Source organism: Hesperophylax consimilis, chromosome 19, assembly GCF_061612785.1.
Source record: "Hesperophylax consimilis isolate HC1 chromosome 19, BYU_Hcon_1.0, whole genome shotgun sequence".
NCBI classification, from domain to species: Eukaryota; Metazoa; Arthropoda; class Insecta; order Trichoptera; family Limnephilidae; genus Hesperophylax; species Hesperophylax consimilis.
Genome location: NC_142854.1, coordinates 7,671,423 through 7,694,878, shown reverse-complemented (window position 1 = coordinate 7,694,878; position 23,456 = coordinate 7,671,423). Strand labels below are relative to the sequence as shown.

General features: G+C 33.5%; 1 protein-coding gene across 1 annotated transcript in view; it reads right to left on the bottom strand.

Moving 5' to 3' along the window:
* The window catches only part of LOC149414746 (uncharacterized), a 399,618-nt gene that overhangs the window by 321,591 nt on the left and 54,571 nt on the right, over window positions 1–23,456 (bottom strand). Inside the window, exon 2 of the mRNA XM_089643066.1 lies at window positions 3,304–3,388. Coding sequence (XP_089499192.1) covers window positions 3,304–3,317 — 14 coding nt within the window. The 5' untranslated portion in view covers window positions 3,318–3,388. The remainder of the gene's footprint in view (window positions 1–3,303; window positions 3,389–23,456) is intronic.

The following is a 23,456-nucleotide window of genomic DNA, read 5'->3' as shown; positions in this document are numbered from 1 at the left end:
AAAATAAACATCGGTTAATTTTTTTAACTAACGGCGGAAGGAAGTGGAGAATCTAAAAAATTCACAAAAAATCAAATCTGGTCACTAAAAATAGTTAACATTATTTCAAGCAGTGATTCCATTGTGATTGGTGGTATCTCACCAGGGCGATTCTGACAGTATCTTACACTCTATAGCCTAATACATACACACAACGCATTGCTACTATTTCAGTACCGAAACCAAACAGCAGTACACAATGCTTTTTTTTAATATAGATCCTCATATGGAAACTATATCGGGACCCATACGAAAAATCTTTGCTTTACATCAGTCTTTCTCAAAGTGGGCAATAACGCCCCCTTGTGGGCGCTGGAGGTTTTCAGGGGGGCAGTAGAAGTCTTAAAGAAAATTAGGGGGCGTTAAGGAATTCCATCTGTAAAAATCCCATGGAATCTAGCTGAAATAAATAGTAATAGTTTGTTTTTAATCCTTATAACAAAACATATCTTTTTATTAAAACTGGGTATTCGCAACTTTGTTAGTTAGTTTTTAAATTAATAAAACACTAATAATATCACCGACATTGGTTCCTCAAAGTTTATATGGAAAATTGTATCGGACTATCCACCTTCAGTTCGTGCCGTGTTTGTGGAAATCAACATCAGCAGCTGTAGGCAGACTGATGGAACCTATGCGCAAGCCAAATACTAAGTTTGGTGATCGCGCTTTCGGAGTATCTGGGCCGAAGGCTTGGAATAAACTCCCTCCGGTACTAAGATCCATAACAAGTCTTACAGAATTCAGGTCTAAACTAAAAAATTACCTTTTTAAGCTGTTATACCCTTAAATTAAATTTACCATTCCTGAGAGAAAGTCCAGTAATATCCAATTATGTCCCAAATCCTATATCTAAATTTCGCTAATAAACACTTAGTTAATGTTTATTAAGTGTTAATCTCAAGTGAACCACCAGGTAAGTATTGTACTGTATGTTATCTCATTATATTGTTAGTAATAACGTAGATCAATGTAGAAATGTGTTATAAATTTGTACAGCGCCCTTGAGGTGATTTTGCACAAAAACGGCGCTATACAAATCATCCAAATATTATTATTCTAACAAGGTATTAGATGTAGAGGATAGATATCGTCACAATCCTATCTATCTTATGATAATGCATGTTTAAAAAATATATTTGCAATAACTTTTTGACCGGTTGGTGGCCGAGTTGACATCGCGTTTGGGTCCCACCCAGGCGTAGTGTGTTCAATTCCTCGGCTGGCTAAGTCCTCCATCACAACACAAGCAACATTTTCAACTTACTGTGGTGGTAGTAGGAGATTTTCAAATATTGTCAGGTTATCCGTAACCCGGGAATGTGTGTCTTTCTTTAAAAAAAAAATTTAAAAAAATAAAAATTTAAAAAAAACTGTTTTTAAGATACGCAACACATTTTGGGGTCACTAGATTTTTTTTCTCAAAGTGGGCGGTGGTCGAGATAAGTTTGAGAACGTGTACTTTACACGATTATAATTTCTGAAAAATTCTTCGTGAAGCCTGGGCGACGCTGAATAAGATGCGAGCAACCTCCCTAGTTCCGTGGCTCTGACACATAATGTATTACATCTTGTCCTCTGTGCCATTTGTCGCATTGTCCGACCTATAACGCGTTTCTGTCCCGTGGTTCCGAGCCTTCTGTTCGGAACCCATTGCACGCAAATTCAAAGCGAATTATTCATCCTTTGTCGACGAGATTCTATACTAAAGTGACTCGACACATTGCGAAAATTACCCTCTATGAATTTAACGTTTTCATTTAACCCAAATTGTGTCTCCTAAATGGTTTTAAAATTACGCAAAAAATGATTGATGGTTTTATTAATAATAACTTTAATGATAGTACATAGAAAATTTTTTGACAACAATCCCTTACAATTTTTGACAAATTCTTCAATTTTGAAGGTAAACACTAGAGTTTGTATTGAAATAGAATATCAAATAATAATTAGTTCATTTATTGTTTTGGTGTTTAATTCGTAGAACTCCATTTAATTTTTTAAATAAATTTAAAATAAATCAAATTTAATAATGTTATAATAATTAATAATTCGCAGCTCACCTCTTGGAAAAAAACCACGTCCCGCTTGACAACAACGAGCCTAAACCTTTACACATAGAAAGAAAGGGTTTTAGATTAAATTTACTAGAACAATTAGAGATAAATAAAAGAACTAATGATCCAAACATAACCCTAATTAATAATCAAACAAAAATGATCAATTCTCCCCTACTTAATATTTTCAAAAAACCCAAACAATATAATTCCTTAGCATAATCACCCACGTACCAACAATTAGAAAACCAGAAAACCCTTAGGTCATTAATTTTAACAGGTGTGCAAACACTGCTGGATTACCAAATATTTTGGTTATTCCAATTCTTAATGAATCATTTTTGACCATTATAGAAATTTAAATGGGTGGGGATAAATAAAATTATATAAATAAGTCGTCGCCGTGTGGACATATCCACAGTTTGATAATGGCCTCAAAAGCCGAAACAGCTTTCACATTAAAAACTGTAAAAATAACAGAAATACTTGCAGAACTTAATAATTATTATAACATTATTAAATTTGATTTATTTTATATTTATTTAAAAAAAAAAATAATAATAATATAATATTTAAATATTTAAGTTCATATTTAAATCTTAAGGTTTAATATTGAAAGTCAATGTCATCATTTAACATGTAAGTTGAGTATAATCATACTTTTTACATCTTACCAAACATACAACCAGTTATACGTTTCATCCTTGTGTTAAGAAATTAAAAAAATTACATAAATCAAAAACCATAATTCAGGGTGTCCGGGGGTAGAGTGTGCTAACTTCGGGATGTGATTCTGAATATTTATTTTCCCAAACAAACCCCGAAGTTAGCGCACTTTACCCCCGAACACCCTGCACATTATAATATAATGCGAGAGTATATATATAGTACATAAAACAAATTAAATTCATAACAGAATAACATAAACAAATGTAGAAAAATCACTGATAACATGTCAGAAAAACAATATTTATGCCTTTTTTAAAATTTATCAAATTCGCAATTGAAAATATCCACTTGTGATATTTTGTTACTGTAAAAATTACTAATTATTTTCAAGTGTTTTCGTTTACAGTTTGTTTTCGATTGAACGACTTTGAATATGACAGAAGAGCGTGTGGAGCGCGCAGATAGATGTGTTTTAAGCTGAATAATTTTATTCATTATTAAGGATCAAAAAGATCATGTATTAAAATGAGGTACTAACCTTTCCGAATCCATTTTAAGGCTGTTGATGCGCCGTCCTCGCAAAGTTCAGGCTATTTCAGCCGAGAGTGTTTCTGCCTGTTGATCTGTAATAAAAAAATTCATTTGTGATAAAATGTAATAAAAAAACTGATCTGTAATAATAATAAAATATCGCACTCGGACAAATAACATCATAAAAATACAAGACACGTTTTATTTAAATATGCAGAAACGCTTATGAAAAGGACAGCCATTCAAAGAATATGTGTGTACGAATGAAATAGGTACATTTTTTTCTATTATTTTTTTGGTAAACTAATGTTTTTAAGACAAGATTTTTTATGCATAGCACAAAGGGTAACAATTATTTTACAAGCAATAATTATTCACCTGAAACACTCATCCACATAGAAAAATCTCCTGATAAAAGATACATGACACCAACGGGACTCGAACCCGCTGTCGACCTAGAGCTGTCGACCGGAAATCGAAGGGACACGGGTTCGAGTCCCGTTGGCGTCATGTATCTTTTATCAGGAGATTTTTCAATGTGGATGAGTGTTTCAGGCGAATAATTATTGCTTGTAAAATAATTGTTACATTTTTTTCTATTTATTTTTGGGGTGTTACGCCGTGTTGCGCTAAATCCTTATTTAGCCAACGTTTCAGACAACGTTACAGTGTCCATAATCAGGGCAGATGTGTGATGATGTCTGAAACGTTGGCTAAAGAAGGAGTTAGCGCAACACGTCATAACACCCCAAAAACAAATACCAAAAATACTTTTGGCCGTGAAAATTTTAAATCATAAATATGTACAGTTTTATTTAGAATACTAGATAAAGTCCTCGGAGTTGCCCAGGCTTTAGTTATTGTAACTCAGATGTAGACAATGACCTTCCTCTTGTTCTGACGGTCAAGTGTACAAAACTATCATCAATCTTGATATAAAACCGTAGATATGTATAAAAATCAAATCCACCCCGCCCATCCGGTGTCCAACCGCCCACCACAGACACTTTTCTTTACATAAAGAGACTTGTGAATCGCTCGCAATGTTTCGCTATTGCTAATGTCTTTCTCAGGCGCCTCTGACTTCATCCACCATTCACTACTGTATACCACAATGTTAGTGTTAAAATACTACATTACATCGACTTTAATTCCACTCCGTATCTCATTACAGATATTGCATGAAGTATCTCTAAACACTTCTGGCACTAATAAGAACAAACTTTTAAATTTTCACCGATCTCGGTCGACTACTTTTCGAGTTTTGCGAGCACAAACATAATCAGGCTAAATATTAAGACGTTCCCCAACATTCCAGACTATTCCCGAACATTCCACAACATTCCAGAATGTTCAGGGATGTTCTGGAATGTTGTGGAATGCTGTCAAATACTCTCGAATGTTCTGGACTCTTCTAGAAATTTCTAGAGAGCGAAACTTCCAGCCCTTTTATCTACAAAAGCACTACCTTCAGGTAAAAACGGGAACCTTCTTCATGAATGGGAGCTAGAGGGCTACCACACCATATAACTCCCTCGATCGTACTGGTACTCGTTTCTGAGTTTTAACGGCACCCACATTGTACGCTTACTTTTATAATATACAGGGTTTTCTAATAAGAGGTGTTATTTTGAATAGCCCGCTATTTCGGTAGATGTTACTTTTGAACCTGTCATTTTTTGACATTTCACAAGTAAAAACTACGCCATTAATAAAAATGGAACGATACACGCTTCGACAACGCATTGAAATTATTAAAATTCACTTGAGTGAATCAAATGCAAATCATCTTGAGTGATGAGGCCCATTTCCACCTCGGTGGCTTCGTCAACAAGCAAAATTGTCGCATCTGGGACTCGGAAAACCCAAGAGTTGTTGTTGAAAAGCCTCTCTATCCTCAACGTGTGACTGTTTGGTGCGATTTATGGTCCGGCGGAGTCATTGGACCTTACTTTTTTGAAAATGAGGCTGGAGCAACAGTTACGGTGAATGGATTGCACTACCGAGAGATGATTTTTTATGGCCGGAATTGGATGGTATTGATCTGGACAACGTTTACTTTTAACAAGACGGCGCTACGTGCCACACAAGCAACGAAACCATTGATATTTTACGATTGAATATCAAAATAACACCTCTTATTGGAAAACCCTGTATATTGATATTTATTATCTTCGTGAAATTGTAATTTACAAAGATAACATAACTATTAGTGAACTATGCTGTATGCTGCTATGTAAATGTTAAACGTTTACCATGTACAGCCACTATTCATAGATTTGAGTATCGAATAGTAAACTCGGACTTTATAAATAAAAACGTTATCCTACGGATAAGCTATCAAGAGGATGGTGAAATATCCCCTATGTCTTGCAACAGAATAATCATAAAATTTCACTTGCTTCTAGCGAAGGATATCTCTTTGTCAACCACGTTCTTGAATGCCAACCCACGTATCGCTTTTCCCAAATTAGTCAATGAGTTATTGTACTTGTTGTGAACGCGACTAAATTATTTAAATAACACAACAAGGCAGCTGTCAGTATCTCCATGGCTGGTTTGATTTACAAATTGTACAGTTGCTCGGTGGAGCGTAGTTTGTAGTGTGCATACTAAATATGTTGTTTTAAACGTGTTGAGAGCAAGTGAAGTGATGGGATCGCAAACCATTGAAATTCGAAACAAATTAATTCAAAATTAACAAAAACATGCATTTCAGGGTAACCGGGTTAAAAACTCCTACTATCATCATAATAAGCGGATTTTTTTTAAAAGCCGACAAAAACTTAGACGAATGATTTCTTGCCTTTTTTATGCCAAACTCCAATTTGAATTTGAGGCCAAAATACACAATCAAACTGAATAATTATTTTTTTTAAGACCGCGAAGCCGTTTCTTTTAACTCTATCTAACATAACAGTAGTCCATTTAATTTATGCAGAACTGATTTCGGTAATAAATTTTAATGAGAGACCCACGAAAGAAAATATGAAACATTCAACACGAATATGGCAGTTTTCAACCCCTTCTCTCTCTCTCTCTCGCTTGAAAATGGTTTGAGACGATATTGAGAGAATCTTTCACTCTGGAATTTTACGCAAATAATATAGTGTATATTAAAATACCCAATCTGGCATAGTAAAGGTTTGCTAAATACAAATACAAAAATTATTTACAACAAACTGTTCGTGTTTATTTTTATTTTATAAGTTATTACACATTGCTCTGTTACTACTTTCATAGAACCTTAAGTACTTATTTTGTATTCTTGTTATTATATAAAATTATTGAACTCCTTTATTCATCAGAACTCTCTAAGATAACTTATGTTGTTCATACTCAGTTTATTATGTTACGTACTATTTAATTACTATCGTACTCCTGAACAACTCATCTATAACAAAGTATACATATAAAAGCCTTAAAGGCGTGAATAAATAATTATATAAATTATTTAAAAATAATAAATTGTGGAATACCACATATTAACCGGGAATTGGACCCACGACCTCCACATTGCTAGTTGTGAGTCCAGGAGTGCCTCGACCAGGAGACCGTCGAACTGCAATTTAAAGCGGGTTTAATTATATTTATTTAAGAAACCTCATGTAACAAATAGAAAACATCTAACATAATCTTTATCAAACCCTTTTGTTAATTTTGTGTATGTTAGAAACGGTTGTTGACCCCATCAGATTTATTTTTATTTATATTTACATTTGTTCCATCTCACTATATTATAATGCCATCTAAATAAGCTAAAAGCGATAGTTAGAAACATGTCATGTGTTTTTGAGCTCTTTGAACTAATCAAATGAAACTTTTGGTTCGTTCTCACACATAAATTTTACCACAAAGGGAAATATACAGGAAAGTTTCAACATTCGTTGGACATTTCGTATGCATACTGTATTTTCTGAAACACATTTATCTTTGCACCTACGTCTGTTGTAACAATTTACAATCAAAGGTCAGACATTCAAATAAACATCTACTTTAGTGTGACCACCGCTAAGAGTCATATTCGAGTAGTCCTGTATCGATTGTGAACTACCCGCTCATTGAAACCCGCTCGCGAGCATCCAGAGAGCGAGCGGGCTATTTTTTCAAAAGCACCCGAGTCACCCGACCCACTCTCGCGACCTGGGTACCGGAGTGGTGATGCGAGAGCACAGAGATTGTCAGCACCCGGGTCTCGAGACCCGCTCCCGCAACCTGGGTTCCAGGTGCCGGTTTAGTGGGTCGAACGCCAGAACCAGGATGTCACTACCCACTCCATGATAGAATAGAAGATGCATAAGCACGAATTTTGTAGACAAATAAATTCCTAAAATCTAAAATAGGCAATCATTGTGGTTCCAGTTTCCATTTACCGGAGACCTACATAGAACCGCTTCTTTTTGCAGATACTTTTGACCGGTTCCCGATGACGGGAAGATTGCTCGTTAATAGGTTTGACAAAATAAAATAAAAATATACTACAAATATGTGATCTATCTACGCCGAAGGAAATGTACCCGGGTGACGGGTAATTGGGTTTCACGTCGTGTATGATCTGGTACGGCGACCGGCAGCGCACCCGAAAAACCCGCTCAAAGAGCAAGTTATCGCAACCCGCTCACGACGCTAGAGGTTCGCGAGTCTCTCGGATAGTGTAAAACTATCAACTGACCCAACTCTACATTCCCGCAGTCAGGTAAGAGTAACAATATGTACCAAAAGGATATTATTTAACCAGCGATTACCGAGGATGTTTAAAATCATAAATGTACATGTCATTTTGCTGTCTGATAATAGTTTTTTTTTCCATCCTAGTCTCTTTCCAGCATCACAGTTAGCCTTCGAAACATATCACGTGATCCGTCATGACGTGTAGCAGTATAATCAGTGGTGGTGTGTGATATATTTTTTGTTTTGTTTTTAATTGAAAAAATATGTCATCGGACAGCAAAATGAAGTCTACATGTTTTACTCAAATGTGCTCAGGATACGTGAAAATTAAATTTTGGTCTCAGATGATGTTTTTTTTTTAACTAAAAACTTTAAAAATCAGTAGGTAATGGACAGATACAATCAGGGTGAGGGTTGGGTGGTAACTTCAAAAAAATTTATGGCGTTTGTAAATGAAAATAAAAAAATAAACAAAAAAAAAACTAAACCAAAATTTTATTTTCACATTTTTCTTCAAATAATGTCAGGAATCACTGGTTAAAGTAAGTCAGACACTCCGGATTCGTAGTCGAGGACCTTACCCCTCGACCACGGAGGTCGTAGTGGATGCATACTTTAATTGTTTCCTTTGTCAAACGATGTAAGACAAATCGTTCTTCTCCATTCACCATCTTATCAAATATTCATACTGCGGTCTGTTGAAAACACAAAGGAAATAATACCCCCAGATGAGTATTTTATAAAATGAAAGCGTTAGTTTTATGGTGGGTATATTTTCATATGAATGAAAAATTAAAATTATAAAAATTCGGGGTTCGCCTGAGAAAGTTATATTTATGTTGGGCCATGTCAAGAGTCAGAAGAGTTATAGAATTTCGCTAAAAAATAACGCAAATTTTGACAAAAATAACGCGAATTTCACCGAAAAAATACCGCGAAATTTACATGTCCCTATCAGTGGATAATAACTGACGATTATTATTATTACACGTGTTTTGTATAATCTATTAGAAAGGCCACCTCTCTCTTCTATATATAGCAACAGTTACCTATGAATATTTAAATATCATCGATTGAAAGTGAATTGATTTTGTACGTGACAATGTCAATGTTTATACGAGAACCGTAATAAATATACGACCTTGAAACTACTGCACAAAATCTATTCTCTATTATTAAAACTGAGCTAAATCGTGACTGCATGATGCAACCAATATTATTATTATTTTTAATGGGTTACGCAACGCATGTAATTTTTTTACAATGGACTGGATTGTAAACAGGAAACTGTGGCGAGATGAATCTGTCATGATCAACATGTAGCGTGAATAAATTTTAAATAGAATTAGTTTAAATAAAAATCAACCGGTAAAAATCAAATACTCCTATGTTACAAATAGCCTGAAAATATCATAAAATTTCCTACTACCATCAGAGAAAGCAGAAAATTTTGCTTGTGTCGTGATGGAAGTCTTAGCCAGCCGGGGAATTGAACACTCTACGTCTGGGTGGGACCCAGACGCGATGCAGTCAGCCACTGACCGGTCAATTATTTTTTACCATAATAACTCTATTTTCAAATGTCTTTAAGCAGAAACAGATAAAAATTGATTTGACTGTGAATTGAACCATCCTCTACCCGACAACTCTACTAACCTCGCCAAATGCTGATCTGGTAGAACTGTCATTTATTTTATACATTAACTGCTGTAATGCCATCCGAATTCAGATAAATTGCCACAAAATGTGAAAAGAATGCACTGTCATGGACAAAAAGGTTAAATGCTGAGTTTCAGATCGATCGGATTTTGGTTAGTGAGTTATTTTCTACTTCCAAGATCTGCATTAATTCATTCGCGAAAACCAAATTGAAATTCAAATGTATGTACGAGTATTTTAAAATAGATAAAAAAAATCAAATCCGACAAGTCAGTAAAAAAATTAGTACTTATTATGTACTTTATCCAGTAACCCGTCGGGTCTACATGAAACCAAATCATGTCATTAAATATTCCCGCTTGACATTCAATTTAAGATAGATTCGCTGGTTTTTCAACATATCACAAAAATAAAACAATATTTTTGAAAGCATATGAAAGAGTCTTTCAGATTTATATATTGCAAACGTTAGTTAAATTTAAAAGTTATATGTTTACGCAAACATGTCTAAAGTTTTTTAAATCACTTTTCTTGTTATTGTGGTGTTTTTCTTTTGATCTTTTTTGACCATTTTATAAGAAACTTAAGAACGCGTTTAGCTAGACAACCGTAATATAAAGATATCATGACAATAAATTTATAATACTTGACCGGGTGGACTGTTTGGCGGTTTTATTTTTATAGAATTATTTCAAATTATACGGGAGCTTCCATGGTAAACTTTTAAATGTAAAGAGGAAGCTTGATTTTCTCTCTTTCTAAAACTGTTTATATTGTATACAATACTTTCCCTTTTTAATAGAAAAACATACATTTCCGGGCTAAGAGTATCCTAAATCCTGCTTCTGGTACTACCACCGTAATAAGCGGAAGACGTTGCTGATGTCGTATATGAGGATTTAGCCAGTCGATGATTTTAAAAACACGGACGTGGGAACCAGACGCGATATCAACACAGCCACTGGCCGGTCAAATAAATATAAAAGAAAAATTATGAGAACATATCATTTGGTGACAGATATAGCACCACGTAACATTAAAAAAACAAGACGCATAACTATATTGCTGTACCATAATACTTACGTACAAAAATTGTTTAGTGACACAAATTAGTTTGATAAAAAACAGCATTGAAACTCGGGCGAAGCCGGGTAGGAAGTATCTACAAGTAAAACTATAATTATAGAATTAAAAACAAATGAAAACAAAAGCATTAAAAGGTATTTTCTAAATAATATAAAGAAAAGTGTTGCGATGTGGGTTTGTTTTTTAAACAAATCCATAGTTTTATTCAGAGATTGATGAAATTTTGCACTATTTGCCTTTAAAACAAGAGGAAGGTCACAGTTTATAAGAGAAAAACCACCTCACCACTTAAAGCAGAATATTGATAGGTCTTGATGAAATTTAGCACACTCGACGTTCAAAATAAGAGGAAAATTAATGTCTACATCTGATTTTGAAAGACTCTGCGTAAAGCCCGGATAACTCCTCAGCTATTGTCATATAATTATTCTATAGCACAATATTTTTAACACCTAAGTTTTTTTGTCTTAACCGGTCTGGTAGAATTAATTATTAAAAATTAATAACCGATTAAATATTGCATATTAGACACAATAAGTAGAAATATCTACGTATCTTTGAAACCAGACAAGTTACAAGGCAACGTTTCACCACGGCATACAAAAACACATTTTTTGCTGGGTTTATTGGTGAGATTAATCATTTCATTTCATTAGTCAAGGTTGCCATCTTGCGATAATAAATAGGTAATAATAACCAGTGTTGCCACCTACATAAAAACACTTTCGAAACTAATAAAAACACGCCATTATAAGGTTGAATCGACATGATCGAGAACAAATCAAAACTATCGATATTAATTTTACGTATAAAAATAAACTTTTTTTTTTAAATTAATTTTAAGAAGGTAAATGAAAAGGCAGTTTTTTTGTGTTTTTACATATATCTATTTATTGGACGTTTTGTATAGGGCTGGCAGATTCTTAAAAAAATTCCAGCTGTTAACCCTGTATAAATCTTAAGTACCTACGCCCAAAAATTGAACTTGGTAGCCACCTCTGGGCTGGAGCCCCACAATACTTGATAAACCTAGTTGAATCGATTACCATATTTAATGCACAGTCGCGATGTAGGCATACTGAGTCTGTTATACGAGTATTTTAATGGAGCCTGCTCTAAGGAGCTAGCAGCATTGATCTCCGTTGCGTGAAAATTGACGAACACGAGCGGAACACCCGGTCACAGTTAATGTGGCTTCAGGATAACGGATTGTCTCTTCGACTCGTTTTTGTATAAATCTAATAAATTTAATCCTGGCGTCTTCAATATCCGCATTAATAAATCCCTTCCTACAACCCTCCCTTAATCAACTTAATACTGCACAACCGGGTGGCAATATAGTTCGACTGTCCTTACACTGTACAGTACACACAGGGGTATAATGAGTATGGAATATTACAAAAAATATTTGTGACATGAAGAGTCACAAAAAAATTAAAGAAAGTGGTAAATATAAACAACAATAAAAAATTTAAAATAACATAAAAGATAACGAAATATCTGTAACACACAGCAGGGATGGAGAGTCGATAATAATTATAAACCTTGTGATTAAATTATTTCTATTAAGAATTTATTAAATTGACCTCGGGATACATTTTTCTTCCACTTACATTAAAAAGCAGTTTTTTTATGCAGAACTAAAACTGAAAACCTGAATTATATATTTTTTATGTGAATAAGACAAGAGTCTCAACTGCTCTCAACCGTCTCCAGGAAGCCAGTAAGGATTCCACAATGGGGTATTTTCAAAAACTATGAATACCGCTAAAAAAGTGTGGAAGATTTTAAGTTAATTTTTCTGATTCGGATAATAGTACCGAAAATGGGTAATTTTAATATTTTCAATCATAATTATATATTTAAAAAAAAACTCTCATTCTGATACGGTTCCAACTGGCTACAACGTCACTATGACATAGAAACCGACCACCAACGTTACCCGGCGTGTTATCGACGCCGCTGAATTCACGAATATAAACGAGGTTTGAAAAATCGAAAATGGCACATTTTAAATCGTTATAGACAATTTATTCGTCAACACAACAAAAAAATGAGAATACCTTCATTATATTTAATTCTGAATGTATTTTCCACTCTGGAACTATAATTCTGAAGTAAAAGTTACATTCAGAACTATAGTTCAAGAGTGGAAGATACAATTCTGAATGTATCTTCCACTCTGGAACTATCCTACTTATTGCGAGTACCTACTCATATTATTAGTCAAGTTAAACATGAAAAGGGGGTTGTGCTTGCAAAAGGTCCAGTCATTCTGAATTTTTTGTATGTTGTTAGGACCTAAACCAGTATTAAAAAAAAAAATTTGCAACTTCGAAAGTGATGTGCGAGCGGCGGTGGACCTAAAAAACCAGGATATTTTCGGATTTTTTTCAGTTTTTGCTCAATATCTCAGTAAAGGAAGGGTCTGACCGGTGTAATTGGAAGACATACTTTTAAAGTAGACTAAATTTTCTATAATTTGAGACCAAAGCAAGCCATACACAGCCATTGGTTTTCAAGATACAGTTCTTCAAAAATAGGCAATTTTTTCGAAAAAGTGAAATTTTTTCGAAATGGTCACTTATTTTGTAAAATAATTTATAAAATACGCATCCTACGTCAAATATTATGGGAAATAAGTAAAAATAAGTTGTTGTAAATTTAATTAGCTTTCATTTGAGACTAGATTAATATCTGTAGACTCAACGGTTCTCTCAAAAATGGCAGATAACCAAAAACAGTCCTAAGTGGATTTTGGGTGAAATGAGTGTATCGATGGAACGCATTTAACGACAGCAAGCTATAGTTGAATCGCGAGGGTTCGCAAAAGCCAACTACATATTACATATATACGAGTTTATAGACATTATCTGGAGTATAATAATTGAAAGCACCTCGAAGCCACAGTATTGTTGTCTATCGATGTAATGTATCTCAGCTTGTCTGGCGGTTTTCCTCGTTGGTCTCGTTTGTCATTGTTCCGGTGTCTCTTGTTACTTTGTGAAATTTTCTTTGTTGCTTCGGCGAGATATTGTCTGGTTCGCCGATGTTTCGTCGTTTCTGGCCTTCTCTTTATTTACAAAATAACTATACTGTAATATCGCTTTGTCATTGAAATAAAGAAATAAGTTTAGTGATTTCCCGCAATAACATCTGTGAAGTGGGTACTTTATGTATCACAGAGTCAAATAAAAGCAAAAACTATTTATATTAAAGCTTATGGGATGGGATAACAATATGTTAAATAAATGAAGAAGAACTACCCTTCAGAACATTTTTTCAGTTTGCAATTATTCTATGTTTTTCAAATGCGCTAGATACCATGCGCTAGATCTTATTTTTTTTTTTTAATTTTCCTTAAATATAAATACTGTATTAGATAAAATTATCTTTCCGGCGTATGCATTTAAAATAAACATTACTCTTTATAAATAATCGAATTTTAATATCAAAAACGTGAAAAATGTTGTCAAAAATGTTACCCACATTTTTATTTAATGTAATACTCCATTCATAAAAAAAAATTGAGAGAACTCGATATTTCGAAAACACATTCGTTTTGTTTGCGGAATTTGTAAGAAAACTGTACCTTCACTTTGTGGAATGGAATCCAGTACAAATATTTGAGGCAAACTGAAAATATTTATTATTTCTCTTTCTAACCTCAAAAAATTATGTATTTCCGCGTGATAGAAAAAAAGACAAAATACTTTTTTATTAAATATGGACTCCCGGTCAAATATGACAATCGAACCCTGGAGGGGTTAATGTTCAACAGTACCTACTTACACTATCATATTGTTGACGCAAATGTATGCATCTCCCTACTTTAGCGTATGTTCCTGCACTCCTTACCACCCTATTACCTATAGCCAACTACCTGTCCCTGTCTAACAGAGTGGAGTATTTACATACCTACCTTAGTGACATTGCAAAATATTATTATACATGTCCAGTCTGTTAAGAAAACCTGTGCGGAGTCAGGATTACGGAAGTTTGTGCAGTGATTGCCATAAGACGCATACCAATTACCAAGGGTAAATCAGCTTAACCTCAGCTAATCCAAGAGTAGTGTATTATTTACAGTCCATAATAAACCACAATTTGATTCGCATACAATTTTTTAATTTTATTTATTTTTATTTTCATATTTCTTTTTTTATATTTCGTTTCATGTTTTTTGTTTGTTTACGAGTTCTCTACGCTGGTAATTCATCTGTGTTGTAGAGGACATTTTACAAAGTCACCTAAATAAGATTTTAACAAGTATGAACAATTTTAAAAAAATTACAGCAATTTAATTTAGTTCAAACATAAATCTTTTTTTTTAATAATGTAGGAAAAAAAACACATATATTATATTTAGGAAAATTCGATCCAGTTTCATAAATTATTAACATTTTTTTTTACTTTAACCTGATCGGAAATTGAGTTATTGTAGTGCCAGTCAAGTTTATTATTATTTGTTATATTAACACGCGAATGATCGGGCGCACAGCCGAATGGTTCCGACCTTTTCCGGACCAGCCGATCGTGACTACCAGCCGGCAATAGCCGAGCAGCAGCAAGTAGAATAACTTATTAAGACTCACAGTCACAAAGCACTCTTTTCAGGGTGAAATGCCTAAAACCAAAAAAAAAAAAAAAGACTCACTGCACAGGACGTCCTTACAACAGTTTACAGTACTATTGTATACCTTATAGTAATAAAGCAACTTGTAATCTCGACGAACTACGTGTACCTTATTGAAGACTCAAGCGATCATTACACAAAGAAATACAAATGATCAGTCATAATTAAAGGACATTACAATGATCATGTTAGTATTTTTACATTGCTGTTTGTAATCCCTTTTCGTAAAAAATTCTGTATTTAAAATTTTTAATGTTTTGTTCTGTATTTAAAGGTACTTGTGACGAAAAAAATCGCAGCATCACGTTCGTTCGTTAAATGCATTGTACATACAACGGTTGTTTTGTATTATTGATCGATCAACCGGTGGAAGCAATTTCTCAACCTTAGGTCATTATAGTAAATTGTCCAATCTATAGTCAGTAATAAGATAGAGCATTTTATAAATGGTATATATTTGTACAGCGATGTAAAAATGAAAATATCTATCATCAAGTAGGATTTAAAATTATTAGTTTGCATGATAAACATAAGTGGCGACTGAATCCTGTGTAAATTACCACCTAGTTATTTTAATTGTAATTATATGTACTGAATCAATTGATAGTGTTACGATTTCAAAGAAAAATGTATCTAAAGCTAGATTTTCCAAGAGTACTAAGTACCATTTTTGATTTCTCTAGTTTCTCGATTAGACTACAATATTCCGAAAGTAGTGTCCATTTATCAAGTGTCTGGGATGAAAATTTACGTCAAATAGCTTCGGCTATCAGTAATTATCATTAAATTATTACCAACATCAAACGCACAGAGTTTTCATAAAAATCATTTTGCGTGAGCATCGACGTTTCACTGAGCGAACAAGTCCGATGACAAAAACACGAGTTTAATTCTAACCGTTTGCGAATTCCATAGAAATTCTTTGGTGGTTACTGAAGTTTGAGCTTAAACCTAAAATGCTTAGAACTAAGCCAATGGAGTCGTCCTAGTTAGATAGGAACCAGCGGGCATAATGTGACTCAGGGTGACTGCATATTAATTGCCTGTTTTAGGTGTATTCCACATCCGCGTAAGTTCCTACTGCCTGCAGCCAATTGGACTCACAATATAGCATCCCCAATTTAAGTAAGTTGTGAGGGTGTAAGAAATAGATAAAGGAAGGAAGTAAGAAAAATGAAGGTTGTGTAGTATTCTATGCAATACTCCTTAATATGACATAGACACTAAGGCAAATATTTTCCCTCAGTGCCTCCTGTATGGATGTAATATAAAACAAGGATGAAACCATTTTAAGTTACGTTTATGAAGTTTTAAAGCTTTGGCTAGAGGTGGACGAAGCGCAACACGGAACAACACCCCAAAAATCAATCATGTAAAAGAGAATTTTTTAAGGTCCACATCTCATGGGCTCATTTGATAATGGAAAGGTGTTTCAAAGTTATAAATATTTTTATATTCCATATATCTACATATTTATATAAAGAAGAGTGTCTGTGGCGGGCGCCCGCGTGGCTTTGTTTTTTTTATAAAAATCTGAAGTTTATTCTGAGATTGACTAAATTATGCACACTTGATCTTCAAAACACAGGAAAAAGGTCACTATCGAAATAATATTTCAAAAAAAATACTCCCTTCCCCTTTTTCCACCAAATAAAGCTGAATTTTAATAATTTTTAATTAAATTTTGCATAGTCGACGTTCAAAATAAAAGGAAAATTACTTTATACTTTTAATTTTAAAAAAAACTCTGGGTTAAGTCAGTGCAACGCCGAGAACTTCAGCTAGGACATCGATAAAGGAGCAAAGAGAGAAAAAAATTATTGGAAACCTAATCGATTAACCATGTCGAAAATGGAATTAATTGTTTATAATATTTATTAGACTTGGAAGGCCTATCTAGTACATTCTAACACAGAGCAATCGTGAATGCGATTTTCCATAACATTGTCCTCTGAATCGTGAAATGGCTTCCGCAGTAAACGCTCGGCCGGGTCCGCGATCTGCAAGCATTCCTCCGCTAGGCGGCTAATGGTCCACTGGGAGACGCGAGAGATACTAGAAGAAAGTGACGCGAGGAGAGAGCCGAGATGAGAACATAACAGATCTCAGATGGTCCAGCTCGTAACAGATCACACTAGATGAGACCTACTCATCTATTTTACAAGGACCTTCAAATAAGCATTGTATCAAAATATTATTAGCCGTTGGAAGTAATAGTTAGATGTCATCAACTATATCAAGATACTGAGACATTTTTACAAGTATCATGTACATGGTGTAAGTACAGAATGTGGCAAAACATATATTCAGAGTTCTGAAGGGCTATTAAAGAAACGGTACAACTTACAGAAATGGGGTTTATTTTATTTGTTCTGGTGCATCGTGGTGTTTTATGCATCACGTCCTGAAGATGACATCAGAAAGATTGTGGCCTTCAGCAGCAAATCATTGATAAAGGCGATTTCTGAAGTTTTCGACGGGTATAGCGGCGATTTCCTCTAAAATTCAGTTCTTCCGACGACGACGTTTAAAAAATTTTTCCTTTAGGTAGCCCCATAGAAAGAAGGCGCAAATTGCAACCGGAAGGCCCGCCGGGTGGCGGCGATAGAACGGCTATTTTCAAGAAACGTGCGGATGGCAAATCCCCGGTGTTGTCCGAACCAAACCATGGTAACGACTGAAAACGGCACGACCCTCCCGATACAATGAGACCCCTAGCAGATTTCTTCCCCCAACATACTTTCGAAACTGCAATGCTTGTTTTGCTACACCCTGTAAAAAGCATAATTTAAGAATAAATTCACAGTTTTCACAGTCCTCCTCACTAGGGTTTCCTGTTCTGGGACGGCCTGTATTTTTTTATATGATTTAGTTGTTTTTACATTTTATTCATAATGTCGGCAAGTTGATTATCACTCTATCCATTATCCAGTTCTCTCAGCCATGTTTGTAAGTTTTAAATGATATATTAATTTCTGTATTATATATTTTTTTGATTTGGTAGATCTGGCTTTAGTTTAGTAGAATAAAATCTTATATTTCTCTATCCAAAAGATGTATTATTTTCCTGTTTGAGTATTTATGTTGGGCAATGGAGTATTCAATGAGTTTTTTTTTTGTTTACATAAAACAAAAAAAATTGTACATTGAACACTTGAGAGTTTTTAAAATATTTCGTCTGTTGAAGTTCTAACCGGAACGTACTCGTTTTGTGGACATGTTAAGTCGCTCTGTGTATGTGCTCAAGGCTAACCCCTGGTTTTAGCAATCTTGGTACTAAATAAATTAAAAATTGTAACAGTTTGTGAACGGTATTTACCCATAATTTCGATTGGTTTTTTGGTTAGACGTTTTTGTTTATTTTCCTGCCAACATGTAGCGTCCAACTTCGAGTTTTCTGGCGGTAGTAAGTATAATATAGCTGTCATAACAGTCCCAATGTTCCAACAGGTTAAATTCTCGAATTCCATTAAGAATTTCAAGGTTTTCATTATATTTGTTAGGACGGGTTGTTTCACAGAATTTTAACAAATTCATCAAATTTTAAAGTTCATTTCAAGTTCTGTTATTATTTTAGTTGTGTAAAACAACTTGAAAATTAAGTTTTTTTTTCCGCCAATTTCGACGTTATTTCTAGCAGTTATATTCAACAGTATATAATATTAATTTACGGACTTTCGCCAACGCCAAATATTAATGCAGACCACTTTCTTATCAACGACTGTAATTTTCTTCATGCAAAACCATAGAATAAAAACGAACACAAGAAATGCGACAAGGGCGTGTTACATGATTCAAAAGTCTAACCGCTTTTTGCAAAAATTTAAAATATAGAATTTTAGTTTTACCATCATTTTGATCAAACGGGATAGTGATATAAAATATTAGGCGTAAGAGAGACAGAGCGCGTGCTAAGTGGTATAGAACCAAAAGGTACTAAGTCTACATGAAAGGTAATATCTCATCAGTGTAAATAATATACTAGTCAAATAGTGAATGGTAATTATTGGAGTCACTCAGACCAGCCTGGATCGTGCTTTATCAATGCAGCTAAATCGGGTACACACGAAAAGCTAAAAAACGCATATAATCTCAAGAGTCATTAGGTACCCATTCAATGTATAAACTCGTTACCAAATTTAACAATGCAAAAAAATTACGTATTCTTTTTACAAATAATATGTGGTAGCTGTGAAAAAAACAGTTTTTTCATATATCTACGAGAGCTTCTCTTTCCAAAGTTAGTTTAAATGTAACAATATCAGAGACCAAGCATTTCAAACACTCGCTTGTACCTAGATTAGTAATATATATATATATGCAGATGTGCCAGATCTATTTAACTGCATGGAATGTAGATACAAAAAGGCTATACTATCATACCTTTTTAAACAATATTAATTTATCCTATGTCTACTTATAAATTTTGGATGTACTTGTAGGTATTTCTTACATTTATATCCTTCTAAATTTTCTGTTAATTTTATACTCTCTATTGTTAATGGCATATTTATACCTTTGATATTAAACAAATCTACAATTATATAAAGTATCAACATCTAGTCCTGTTAATATTATTAAAGTACCAACATCTAGGCCTGTTAATTTATTTATGTATTATTAAAGTACCAATAGCTAGGCCTGTTAATATTATTAAAGTACCAATAGCTAGGTCTGTTAATATTATTAAAGTATCAACATCTAGGCCTGTTAAAATTATTAAAGTATCAATATCAGGCCTGTTAATATTATTAAAGTACCAATAGCTAGGTCTGTTAATGTTATTAAAGTATCAATATCTGACCTGTTAATATTATTAAAGTATCAATACCTAGGCCTGTTAAAATTATTGAAGTACCTATCAATATTAGGCCTGTTAATAAATTTTATTAAAGTATCAATATCTAGGCCTGTTAATTTATTAATTTATTATTAAAGTACCAATAGCTAGGCCTGTTAATATAATTAAAGTATTAATATCAGGCCTGTTAATATTATTATAGTATCAATAGCTTGGCCTGTTAATATTATTAAAGTACCAATGGCTAGGCCTGTTAATATTGACACAGAAAAAAATATTTTGATTGTGTATTAACTTCAAAAGCTAACTTTTACACTTCAATTTAATGTAATTACTTTTTTTATGTTAAAAACATCAATGTAATATTAATTGCATTGTGAAGAAAAATATAATGTTAATAAAACGAAACATGAAATAGAAGAAGTCACAGGAAATAAAAATAAATGTAACGTTGGCAGCTGGGATTGAACCCGGAACCTTTGTCTTACCGGGACAACACTCTAACCGTTGAGCTAACAAAACTAGACCTAATAAAGGATAATCTTAAAAGAATTCATAATTGGCTCTTTCATAGATGGCGCTAATATTTTAATTTATGCTACACTTTATGCTTTAAAATTTTAAAACGTTTTATTTGTTTGCGGCCGCAAATGCGTATTATAAATATGAATAAATATTTTTGTCGGTATAAAAACTCAAATCTTTCAAGAAAGGCATACAAATATAGAATCGGATTGAATCATCGATACAATATTGTATTTATATGCCTCTCCTGATGTTGGCTTTGATCCCCAATTGCGACCCTTACCTTTTTTATTCTGTTTATTTTAGTATTTAATGTTTCGTTTTAATTTATTAACATTTTCGTTTGCCAAACTTTATTTTTACAACACTATCATTGTCTAAAAAACATATTTATTTATTTATTTTTATTTAAGTACATAAAACAGGCATGGTACCCAAAAATTTACATACATGGATGTATTAATACATAATAATAACAACATGATAATAACAAAAATAGTAACAAAATGAATTAGCTAAATATGCAGAAGTAAATGACAAATAAGAATGGGTAAAAGGTAAATACAAATATGTTCATAAACGATTTGTTATTGTCACACCTGTACTGGTGAGACACTGATTAGATAGGTACAATATTGCTTCCTTTGAATAAAGGGCTTCATCACAATATCAGCTTAATATGATTAAAGGTAATACGTTTTTTAAGTGTTTGAATTGGTCATTAAAAATGTCTATTTCATTATTAGAGCCATGTAAAATGTTATAATTTCTTAATTTTCGCGGTACAGGGGAAAAATATCCTGTATTTGTATGGTAGGCTCTAATATAGAAAATGTCTTTCATCCTCCTTGTTGATTTTCTTGATGGTATATTGATGTTAATTTGGGAATAAATGTTTGGTGTATCAACTGTTGCATGTATAATTTTGTGTAGGAGCAATGAAATATCCTCGACACAATAAAAAAAATATTTTACAATACAATTGTAACGTGTTCTATTACACGTAAAATGAACTGTAAATCAAATCCACAAAAAAATACGACAGTAAGAGCTCATTCAATTGGTTTTGAATAAATCACGGGAAAAACTGGAATGAAGGAAACAGCCTACCTTGAATTCCCCAGAATCCAGGCAATAGGGCTGTCGACGCACTTGCACTGTTCACGGAGTGAAATTTCCACTCGAAGCTTGTGAATAATACAACGAGGATACTACGATTGCACCTACTTGCTACACGACACGAATTCGAATGCTGTACTTACGACAATTTACAATGCAACAAAAATCTTCTTATTTTCAAGTGTGGGTAAGGCTGTTTTTAAGGAAGGAAATGGATAGTAGGTATGACAGTAGGTATATGATGGGAAAATTGTAGATATTATCCAAAACTGTTTCAATACTAAACAACAAAATTGCCGAGTTTCAGCTCAATCGGATATCGGGAAGTAGGCTAATTTCTGCTTCCAAGATTTGCATTAATTCACTATCGAAAACAGAAGTTAAATTCAAGTATATGTACTTAAAAAAGAACAAGGGTTGACTTTAAATAATATGTTACAAAACCAGGGTATGCGTTTTACCGTAGAGAATGAATGCAAAAATACATTTCTCGTAAAAGTGAGGGCACTCTCATAGGAAAATCCATAATGCATGCGTGTTTCCATCGTGCCAAATGAAATTATTGTTTTTTGTTACATTTTTGTAGCGTGCAATGAATGTGGACCATTCAAACTCAGATCTCATCGGTCTTGTGAACATTTTTGCATCGTTGTGTAAGTATGTAGTTTGTATCGAAGTCTAATACCAACAAAGTAACATGGTATCTCACACACAACTTCAAAAGAAGTGCAGCATGTAACGTAAAGCAGAGGTATGCACTTGAAAATGTGGCCGTTCCAAGTGTAGCGATAACGAAAACGTTATTATATTATATATTATATCAGGGTTTGCGCAAACACCAAACGATACTAGAATTTGTAAGGATCGAAGAGTTGTTATATTATTTATAATCGTTATAAACATAATTTTGATTTGAGGACAAAATACTTGACCCCTCAATGTAATTAATTCAAATTAATAATAATAATAACAAATAAATAATATTAAAAAAATTAATTTAATTAAATTTATAATATTAAAATTTTAGCTCTCTCATTAAAAATTTAGGCGTATTAGATCTATCAAAAAATTTATATATAAAGATGCGAAAATCCGTCATTTTGAATACATGTAGGATAAAGAAAGATTTTTTAAATATTTATGTTGAGGGATCAGTAGGATTTATAGGCCCTGTTAGGAGTTCTACCGAGCCGAACCCTCTGATATGAAAATATCTGGAGTCGGTGAATTATTTTCCCATTTGATCTCTGGTGAGTTGACGTGTTGTTCTTGTATTGTTTTGTATTTATTTTGCTTAAATAATGCACTTGCATAATGTTGATAGACTAAATGATCATTTATGGATCAAGTGTGTAGAATGGTTTAGTTTTTCCTATGGGGAAGATTTAACCCGGACATAAGATCGGAAATTGAAAAAAAAAACATTATGCTGATTGTAATCGCGTTTAATTATCTAACATCGTAACGGAAAGGTTAAACTGAATCAGTGTTTTTTTCACTAGGTAATAATAACCACAAATATATATATTTAGTCAGTGAAAAATCTGCCAGCCCAGAAATGCTAAGATTCTAGTAAATCCAACACGGGTACCAGTTACCGGTACATACTATATTGCAAATGCGTTGGGCTCATTCGTCCGTACCTACCGATCACGAATATGAA